Source organism: Rhinichthys klamathensis, unplaced genomic scaffold (assembly GCF_029890125.1).
Source record: "Rhinichthys klamathensis goyatoka isolate OS25496 unplaced genomic scaffold, OSU_Roscu_1.1 h1tg000487l_1, whole genome shotgun sequence".
Taxonomy (NCBI): domain Eukaryota; kingdom Metazoa; phylum Chordata; class Actinopteri; order Cypriniformes; family Leuciscidae; genus Rhinichthys; species Rhinichthys klamathensis.
Window position 1 is genome coordinate 2,431,558 of NW_026606974.1, and position 10,657 is coordinate 2,442,214.

At 38.9% G+C, this 10,657-nt stretch overlaps 1 protein-coding gene across 1 annotated transcript; it reads right to left on the reverse strand.

The window, feature by feature from the left end:
- Positions 1–5,284: 5,284 nt before the first annotated feature.
- On the reverse strand, positions 5,285–9,312 carry LOC130072418 (uncharacterized). The gene is made up of 6 exons (XM_056237508.1): positions 9,159–9,312; positions 7,397–7,533; positions 7,112–7,160; positions 6,401–6,553; positions 6,103–6,258; positions 5,285–5,496 (listed from the first exon to the last, which is right to left on the reverse strand). The coding sequence occupies exons 2-6, from the start codon at positions 7,529–7,531 to the stop codon at positions 5,285–5,287; spliced, it is 705 nt and encodes a 234-aa protein (XP_056093483.1). The 5' UTR covers positions 7,532–7,533; positions 9,159–9,312.
- Between the last annotated feature and the right edge of the window lie 1,345 nt (positions 9,313–10,657).

Consider the following 10,657-nt stretch of genomic DNA (forward strand, 5'->3'; position numbering starts at 1 on the left):
GAACGTTCCTTCAGTTGGAAGAGAAGTGATGCATCCACACGTACCATTTTGACTGTGGCCGCAAACGCCATGTTTAGAGCATTGTTCAGAGGACCAAGCGTATTGATTGTCACACTTGCACTCAGTTTTGCTCGAATTTGAAAGACAAACTGAAAATGGAACATATTATTAACATTTTGGAGGAAACACATAGAAATAATTGATAAGATTAATATGAACACAAAGGTATTACTCCGCTTATACTTCTCCTACCTGTAGTGATGTTTGCACTGGAGATTTTCATGCCTTTCTTGACACACATGGGGAATTTCTGTCCACGAATCAACGCCCTCAAGCGCTCTATCACCGCTTCTTTTGAAGCATTGATTTTAATGTCAATGGTGTATTTGAAGGACTTTAGTGGAGCTGCATACATTAAGAAAATACATAAATAATACACTGGTCATAAACTGCATCAGACTTTAAGATCACACCAACCTCCAACTTAGATTTGAAATAAAGAGAGACTCTTTACCAGGTGGTGGCCGGCAGAACGCTCCTTCAGTTGGAAGAGAAGTGATGCATCCACACGTACCATTTTGACTGTGGCCGCAAACGCCATGTTTAGAGCATTGTTCAGAGGGCCAAGCGTATTGATTCTCACACTTGCATTCAGTTTTGCTCGAATTTGAGAGACACACTGAAAATGGAACAAATTATTAACATTTTGGAGGGAACACAGGAAAAATTGATAAGATTAATATGAACACAAAGGTATTACTCCGCTTATATCTCCTACCTGTAGTGATGTTTGCGCTGGAGATTTTCATGCCTTTCTTGACACACATGGGGAATTTCTGTCCACGAATCAACGCCCTCAAGCGCTCTATATCCGCTTCTTTTGAAGCATTGATTTTAATGTCAATGGAGTATTTGAAGGACTTTAGTGGAGCTGCAAACATTAAGAAAAGAAGAAAATAATACACTGGTCATAAACTGCATCAGACTTCACACCAATCTCCAGCTTAGATTTGAAATAAAGAGAGACTCTTTACCAGGTGGTGGCCGGCAGAACGCTCCTTCAGTTGGAAGAGAAGTGATGCATCCACACGTACCATTTTGACTGTGGCCGCAAACGCCATGTTTAGAGCATTGTTCAGAGGGCCAAGTGTATTGATTGTCACACTTGCACTCAGTTTTGCTCGAATTTGAGAGACACACTGAAAATGGAACAAATTATTAACATTTTGGAGGAAACATGTATAATTAATTGATAAGATTAATATGAACACAAAGGTATTACTCCGCTTATACTTCTCCTACCTGTAGTGATGTTTGCACTGGAGATTTTCATGCCTTTCTTGACACACATGGGGAATTTCTGTCCACGAATCAACGCCCTCAAGCGCTCTATCACCGCTTCTTCTGAAGCATTGATTTTAATGTCAATGGAGTATTTAAAGGACTTTAGTGGAGCTGCAAACATTAAGAAAAGACATAAATAATACACCGGTCATAAACTGCATCAGACTTTAAGATCACACCAACCTCCAACTTAGATTTGAAATAAAGAGAGACTCTTTACCAGGTGGTGGCCGGCAGAACGCTCCTTCAGTTGGAAGAGAAGTGATGCATCCACACGTACCATTTTGACTGTGGCCGCAAACGCCATGTTTAGAGCATTGTTCAGAGGGCCAAGCGTATTGATTCTCACACTTGCACTCAGTTTTGCTTGAATTTGAGAGACACACTGAAAATGGAACAAATTATTAACATTTTGGAGGAAACACAGAAAAAATTGATAAGATTAATTAATATGAACACAATGGGCCCTATTTTAACGATCTGAAACGCAAGTGTCAAAGCGCAAAGCGCAAGTAACTTTGTGGGCGGATCCCGGCGCTGTTGCTATTTTCCCGGCGGGATAAATGCCTCTTGCGCCTGGCGCAAATCTAAAAGAGGTTGGTCTGAAGTAGCTTCATTATTCATAGGTGTGGTTTGGGCGTAACGTGGAATAAACCAATCAGAGCGTCATCTCACATTCCCTTTAAGAGCAGGTGCGCATGTTGCATGGCGGATTGCTATTATAACGGCGGATTTACCAGGCGCGCGTCAGGAGCGGTTCACAGCCGAGGAGACCGACGTTCTTGTCAGGACCGTGAAAGACAGAGAAGTGACATTGTATTGCGTGTTTTGCGTGCACCTGTAAACTATGGCATAAACCCTCATGCAGTAACACCCTCAGACGGCACTGTTTATTGACTGTCTGAAGTAGAATGCATGCAGAAATAACAAGAAATTCAACGTTCAAATCAGACTTATCTATCTATTTATCTCTCTATCTATCTATCTATCTATCTATCTATCTATCTATCTATCTATCTATCTATCTATCTATCTATCTATCTATCTATCTATCTATCTATCTATCTATCTATCTATCTATCTATCTATCTATCTATATCGTGGGTGGGTTTCTCCCATCCCCATACAAATCAGCGTCGGTTAAACAGGCGTGGGAGGAAAAAAACTACATTTTCATGGACACCACAATGATTTCCCTCATGTGTTAATATTTTTCCTTGTTATAATGTATGATATGCAAAAATAAAAACTGCTGCATCTGTGTTGATGAGAGAATCAAAGTGTATGCGCGTTGTGCACCCGCTACATTATGGCCAAGCATGCGCGCTTAAAATAGCATAATGAACAACGCGCAACGCGCCACTGACTTTAGACTAGTTTTTTTCTGGTCAGTGGCGCAATTGTTTTATAGAACAGCAAAATAGCATGAGGGAAAGTTTGCGCCGGAACACGCCTCCTCTTTGCGCTGAACCGCCCCGGGGAGCGCAAGTGTATTTCTTAGTTAACCGACGTGTGTCTGTGGAGGGAAAAGTCCGCTTTGCGCGGGTGCAAAATAGGAATGATACATGCGTCAGTGTACTAAGTCATTTGCGCCGAGTGCAAGATAGAGCCCAATAACTCTGCTTATACTTCTCTTACCTGTAGTGATGGTTGCACTGGAGATTTTCATGCCTTTCTTGACACACATGGGGAATTTCTGTCCACGAATCAACGCCCTCAAACGCTCTATCACCGCTTCTTCTGAAGCATTGATTTTAATGTCAATGGAGTATTTGAAGGACTTTAGTGGAGCTGCAAACATTAAGAAAAGAAGAAAATAATACACTGGTCATAAACTGCATCAGACTTCACACCAATCTCCAACTTAGATTTGAAATAAAGAGAAACTCTTTACCAGGTGGTGGCCGGCAGAACGCTCCTTCAGTTGGAAGAGAAGTGATGCATCCACACGTACCATTTTGACTGTGGCCGCAAACGCCATGTTTAGAGCATTGTTCAGAGGACCAAGCGTATTGATTCTCACACTTGCACTCAGTTTTGCTCGAATTTGAAAGACAAACTGAAAATGGAACATATTATTAACATTTTGGAGGAAACACATAGAAATAATTGATAAGATTAATATGAACACAAAGGTATTACTCCGCTTATACTTCTCCTACCTGTAGTGATGTTTGCACTGGAGATTTTCATGCCTTTCTTGACACACATGGGGAATTTCTGTCCACGAATCAACGCCCTCAAGCGCTCTATCACCGCTTCTTCTGAAGCATTGATTTTAATGTCAATGGTGTATTTGAAGGACTTTAGTGGAGCTGCATACATTAAGAAAAGACATAAATAATACACTGGTCATAAACTGCATCAGACTTCACACCAACCTCCAACTTAGATTTGAAATAAAGAGAGACTCTTTACCAGGTGGTGGCCGGCAGAACGCTCCTTCAGTTGGAAGAGAAGTGATGCATCCACACGTACCATTTTGACTGTGGCCGCAAACGCCATATTTAGAGCATTGTTCAGACGGCCAAGCGTATTGATTGTCACACTTGCACTCAGTTTTGCTCGAATTTGAGAGACACACTGAAAATGGAACAAATTATTAACATTTTGGAGGAAACATGTAGAAATAATGATAAGATTAGTATGAACACAAAGGTATTACTCCGCTTATACTTCTCCTACCTGTAGTGATGTTTGCACTGGAGATTTTCATGCCTTTCTTGACACACATGGGGAATTTCTGTCCACGAATCAACGCCCTCAAGCGCTCTATCACCGCTTCTTCTGAAGCATTGATTTTAATGTCAATGGAGTATTTGAAGGACTTTAGTGGAGCTGCAAACATTAAGAAAAGACATAAATAATACACTGGTCATAAACTGCATCAGACTTCACACCAATCTCCAACTTAGATTTGAAATAAAGAGAGACTCTTTACCAGGTGGTGGCCGGCAGAACGCTCCTTCAGTTGGAAGAGAAGTGATGCATCCACACGTACCATTTTGACTGTGGCCGCAAACGCCATGTTTAGAGCATTGTTCAGACGGCCAAGCGTATTGATTCTCACACTTGCACTCAGTTTTGCTTGAATTTGAGAGACACACTGAAAATGGAACAAATTATTAACATTTTGGAGGAAACACATAGAAATAATTGATAAGATTAATTAATATGAACACAATAACTCTGCTTATACTTCTCTTACCTGTAGTGATGGTTGCACTGGAGACTTTCATGCCTTTCTTGACACACATGGGGAATTTCTGTCCACGAATCAACGCCCTCAAGCGCTCTATCACCGCTTCTCTTGAAGCATTGATTTTAATGTCAATGGAGTATTTGAAGGACTTTAGTGGAGCTGCAAACATTAAGAAAAGAAGAAAATAATACACTGGTCATAAACTGCATCAGACTTCACACCAATCTCCAACTTAGATTTGAAATAAAGAGAAACTCTTTACCAGGTGGTGGCCGGCAGAACGCTCCTTCAGTTGGAAGAGAAGTGATGCATCCACACGTACCATTTTGACTGTGGCCGCAAACGCCATGTTTAGAGCATTGTTCAGAGGGCCAAGCGTATTGATTGTCACACTTGCACTCAGTTTTGCTCGAATTTGAGAGACACACTGAAAATGGAACAAATTATTAACATTTTGGAGGAAACATGTAGAAATAATGATAAGATTAGTATGAACACAAAGGTATTACTCCGCTTATACTTCTCCTACCTGTAGTGATGTTTGCACTGGAGATTTTCATGCCTTTCTTGACACACATGGGGAATTTCTGTCCACGAATCAACGCCCTCAATCGCTCTATCACCGCTTCTTCTGAAGCATTGATTTTAATGTCAATGGAGTATTTGAAGGACTTTAGTGGAGCTGCAAACATTAAGAAAAGAAGAAAATAATACACTGGTCATAAACTGCATCAGACTTCAAACCAATCTCCAACTTAGATTTGAAATAAAGAGAGACTCTTTACCAGGTGGTGGCCGGCAGAACGCTCCTTCAGTTGGAAGAGAAGTGATGCATCCACACGTACCATTTTGACTGTGGCCGCAAACGCCATGTTTAGAGCATTGTTCAGAGGGCCAAGCGTATTGATTCTCACACTTGCATTCAGTTTTGCTCGAATTTGAGAGACACACTGAAAATGGAACAAATTATTAACATTTTGGAGGGAACACAGGAAAAATTGATAAGATTAGTATGAACACAAAGGTATTACTCCGCTTATATCTCCTACCTGTAGTGATGGTTGCACTGGAGATTTTCATGCTTTTCTTGACACACATGGGGAATTTCTGTCCACGAATCAACGCCCTCAAGCGCTCTATCACCGCTTCTTCTGAAGCATTGATTTTAATGTCAATGGTGTATTTGAAGGACTTTAGTGGAGCTGCAAACATTAAGAAAAGACATAAATAATACACCGGTCATAAACTGCATCAGACTTCACACCAATCTCCAACTTAGATTTGAAATAAAGAGAGACTCTTTACCAGGTGGTGGCCGGCAGAACGTTCCTTCAGTTGGAAGAGAAGTGATGCATCCACACGTACCATTTTGACTGTGGCCGCAAACGCCATGTTTAGAGCATTGTTCAGAGGGCCAAGCATATTGATTCTCACACTTGCACTCAGTTTTCCTCGAATTTGAGAGACACACTGAAAATTAAATAGGTATATGTAGGTATATATCGTATCAGATTAATGTAGACAGAACGGCATTAGTCCACATATACTTGACTAACCTGTAGTGATGTTTGCACTGTTGATTTTCATGCTTTTCTTGATGCACATAGGAAATTTCTGTTCACGCATTAGGTCCCTCAATTGTTCTATCACTCCTTCTCTTGAAGCATTGATTTTTATGTCAGTTGTGTATTTGAACAGTTTTAGAGGAGGAGCTATGAAATATAGATCAGTATTTAATATCCAGTATTATGGAATGCTTCCTGATAGCACACATGTAACGTCTGTTTTTTCTATTAGTATTATACTATTTTAGCATTATAATTTATAAAGAACAATATTACTGAAGAGTCTTACTTGTACTGAGATTCATATTGGTTACGATGACATTTTGGCCGACGCTATATGGAAATGAGTATCCTTGAAGAAGTGTCCTCAAGCGATCCTGTACCATTACCCTTGAAGAATTTATTTTGATGCTGATCAAGTATTTGAATGATTTCCAATTCACTGCCAAAAACGAAGAAGAAATCTTAATAAAAAGAGGCATTTATACATTTTCTTTACTCAGAACCTTGGGCGTCAAATTTAAATACTTTTAACATGCCAAATATGCTGTTAAAATTAATATTAAAGCTAAAATAAAAGTTAAAATGTTAATATTTCTTTAAAACACTGAGTTACTATAGTTCATTTACTAATTTCATAGTAAAAATCTATTTACAGTATCTGTATATTGGATACTACATTGTGTCTTTCTCCCTTTGTCCCTCTGTCTATATTTAGGTTTACAATATGTCTAAATCTCATTTTACTTTCCTTAAGGCCCCCATCAAAATGAAATACAAATCTAGTTGAAAATGTTTTCTTCCACAATTTCTGAGATTATACAAAAATCACAATGCCTTGTTATGTTTCTTTGCTTTTTAACCGTTATAACTAATATATTTGGTAACTTATACCATTACAGTGTTTTATGAAATATATTGTTCTTTCGATTAATAATTGTTAAATAATCAAATTGCACTAAATCACAAGCTTAACTTAGTTGGGCAACCTTACACTCACCCTGTCCTTCTTGTTTTAAGTTATTTCCACTTTCATCCATGTAAGGTGGCTGGAATTTAGAGGAAAGACACAGAATGGTTTTTAAGTTTATCAGTAGAAAAATGTGTCCAGATCTCTATCAGTGCAATCAACGCATTCTTATTCAGACAAGGAAAAGAGTGCATATGTCAAATAACAGCAAAGATGGTTTTGACTTCACCCTGATTAAAAATGTGGTTTATCAGTGCTAAATGCAACCAAAGAAAACAAAACAGTTCTGTGCTGCATTCCATTAAGCAGACTTACCAGCATTGCATGCCACTTATTTACTCCAAGCACTTCCTCACTCACTGTCTGTGCATGACTCAGGCTTTGTATTTCCAATAAAGAAGTCACATACAACATGATTATGATTCTCAGTTTCATCATAACAGGTTCCATGCCTGTGTGGAGGAAAGGAACAAAAAAAATTAAAACAAATGGGTGGGTTATGTTTATATCTTTCTTTTAAAGCCTAATAACTTAATAGATCTTAATAATTTTCAGGGTGAATTAATCATTTAAATTTGGTTATACGTTTGCCAAAAGAAATAAAAATGCTTTTCATTTTTACTTGTGGGAATCCATTCACTGCTTTCTAAAATGACTTAAAAACAAGTTCTAACTTGTTCTAACCTGCTAGTGGCATTTAAATATGCATTATTTAAGAGATTATTTCCTCTTAAAGGCACACTGTGGAACTTTTCAACCTTTATAATATATTACCAAAACCCATTGAGATGGTACATCGACTTACAATAGGTTGAATGACACGTCTGCCGTAGCCTGAAGGTGTCCGTATCGCTTTTCCTAGCACTATGTAACTTCGGGTTTCGGGTAGGAACCCGAGCACAAAAAGAACTACAAAATTCGACCGCTTTACGGCATACGTCACTTCCCCCACCACCCACAACTTCCTCAGATTCTGACGTGAGTGCTCAACTCGCGTTTGATTGCCGTTGCCGTCTGTATATTTTATGTTTTCGTCATGGCCGAACCAACAGCTACAAGGAAGAAGGCAATGGTTTTGTCAGAGGACACTAAAAGAAAAAGGCATAGTGACAAATGAAAAGCCAGGACGAGGATCACCATTGGTCCAGCGTTCGCTCGCTGGCGTGAGCTACAGGAGGAGGAGGGGTGCCCGACCGATGCTGACGCTTGCCTGCACGCAAATGCCGTTTCCAAGGTGACCCAGATAAATCATATAAGTAGTGTAGTATTTTCTGGTATTCCGGCCACAGCCGATGGTGTTATGAGTGTAATAAAATGCCCACAGCCCATTGTTCATTTCTACACACAAACACAGCCCGTCACAGTGCAGGGCTCGCACAAATAAAGTCGACTCATGTCAAATGTACATTAAATGTAACGTTAGTGAACGTGCCCACGACTCAGTGCCCACAAACACTACACACAACATGTCCCACGGTTTCTGTAAAACGAACCCAACACACATAAGTTACAGTCAGCTCAGGCCGACGGTGTTTTTAGTGCAGTAAATGTGCCCGCCGTCCCGCGCCCACATTCACTCACAGACATGTCAGCACTAAGCCCCACGGGGCTCACCCCGCTCGCTCTCTCTCAGCAGACTGCTATAAGGGAATCGAGCGCGGCAAGGCTGCCCACCTCAAACACTGCAAGCACACACAATCTAAAGACACGGGAGGCTGACCCACTGTCTATGGGCTGACCGGTTGACTTTTGCGACAGTGCTGCGGAGCTTGTGGCCTCTAGGGACGCTAGACGTGAAAGTTACAGGTCGAGCGCCACTAGTGGCCAAAAGTTCCGCGGTGTGCCTTTAATTAATAGGAATGTAAACAGATTATTCTGAAGCAAACAATCTTGACAGTGATAGTTGTACATGCACACATACACAATATGATTATCTTATAAATTATTGGAATGGAACTTATTATAAGATAACATCTTTAACAGAGTCACCATATTCCTCCACTATTCATTATAATTGATAGGTTGTTTAATTTAACTTACTGTATCTGGATGAAAAAGAGCATAAACCAGGTCTTACCTTGATTTGGTGTCCAGTTTCAGCTTGTGATATTTTATTTATTAAGAGAGAAGATTCATGCTGACTGTCTGACTGCAGACATTAAGTGAAGCCTCAACTTTTGTACTCTAGGAGGAAACCAATAGCTCACAATACAAGTTTTATGAGTGACCTCCCTATTTGTTTCCTTGTCAGGATTTTGATCACAATGAAGTATAAATGATTCAGATGTTTGTAATGTAAAAAAAAAAAAAAAAAAAAAATCAAACTAGTCTCAATTTATATTATGACTAGTTATAATATAAATTGTTTTATACATAATAATTACATTGTACAATTATACAATATAATTATTGTTTGACTGAGTTTATTCACAATACCACTTCAGCTATTACAATAATACAATTAGGGGTACAGAATCAATTGGGTATAATGAATGGGTCTCCCAAAGAAGCTAAGAAAGCTTATAGGTGGGGGCAGAGCCGTTGAAAAACAGAGTTGCGACACTCCCATAGAACGCCATAGGAACTTTGGAATGCGGAAGTAACGCGTGACGTGGAGCAGCCAGGCATTTCTAAATGTCAAGGAAGGATCCTTTTTTTATTATGATTATTATTTTTATTAAATATTTACTTACGAGATACAGAAGTGAACATTCATAAGCCAAAAAAGAGAGCCAGAGGTACAGGGACTGAAAATATTACATCACAATTGAATTTAGGGAAAGAAAAAAGGAAGTATCGGTTAGAAACAATTCTACCAATAAAACATAGAATAACAATAAAATAAAGAAATTATATATATAAAACATAATAATAAATAACAAAGAAAAAATTATATAAAAACACCAAACATTGAGCATACATTCAAAGTTTTAGTAGCCTTTTTGTTACAAGAGGTAGATAAGGATTTGATATAGATCTTAACATCATTTTGAAAGTGAGAAAAATTGGGGGTAACTTTCATAGTTTTACATTTGTGGACAAAATATTTTGCAAGCAAAATAATTAAGTTACAAAAGAAAAAAAATATTCTCATATTGCTTCACAAAAATGATAAAACCCAAACAAAACATCCTTTAAATAAAGCTCAAAGTCACAATGAACTGGCAAATGTCTTGCCAAAGTTTTCTTGTATGATCACAATGCCAAAAAAGATGTAAGATAGTCTCTGGTTGTGAATCACAAAAAGTACAATTTGCATCTGTAAGGACTGGGCTAAAAGGGTGAATCTGAATAACTAAATACATCCTGCTAAAGACCCAAAAAGACTGAATGCAACACACACACACACACTCTCTCTCTCAGGAATGGCCAGAGTCATAAAATGCTTGAAACATTCCATGCCCTCCCCCATCTCTGCAAGAGAGATAACAGAACTCTAACACACACACACACGAACCAACACACACACACACATAATGGACCTTTACATTACACGCATAAAACGAGCCATTACCAATTGTATACGATATATTCCTGTATGTCTGTGTGTTTCCCAGTCCATGGTAGTTTAGAAAT

Excerpts from the sequence above, each read along its gene's own strand:
- LOC130072418 (XM_056237508.1), bottom strand. The coding sequence starts at position 7,531 with ATGGAACCTGTTATGATGAAACTGAGAATCATAATCATGTTGTATGTG. Across the intron at positions 6,259-6,400 it reads CAATATGAATCTCAGTACAA|CTCCTCCTCTAAAACTGTTC; the intron begins GTAAGACTCTTC and ends TATATTTCATAG. Across the intron at positions 5,497-6,102 it reads CAGTGCAAACATCACTACAG|TGTGTCTCTCAAATTCGAGC; the intron begins GTTAGTCAAGTA and ends TTCCATTTTCAG.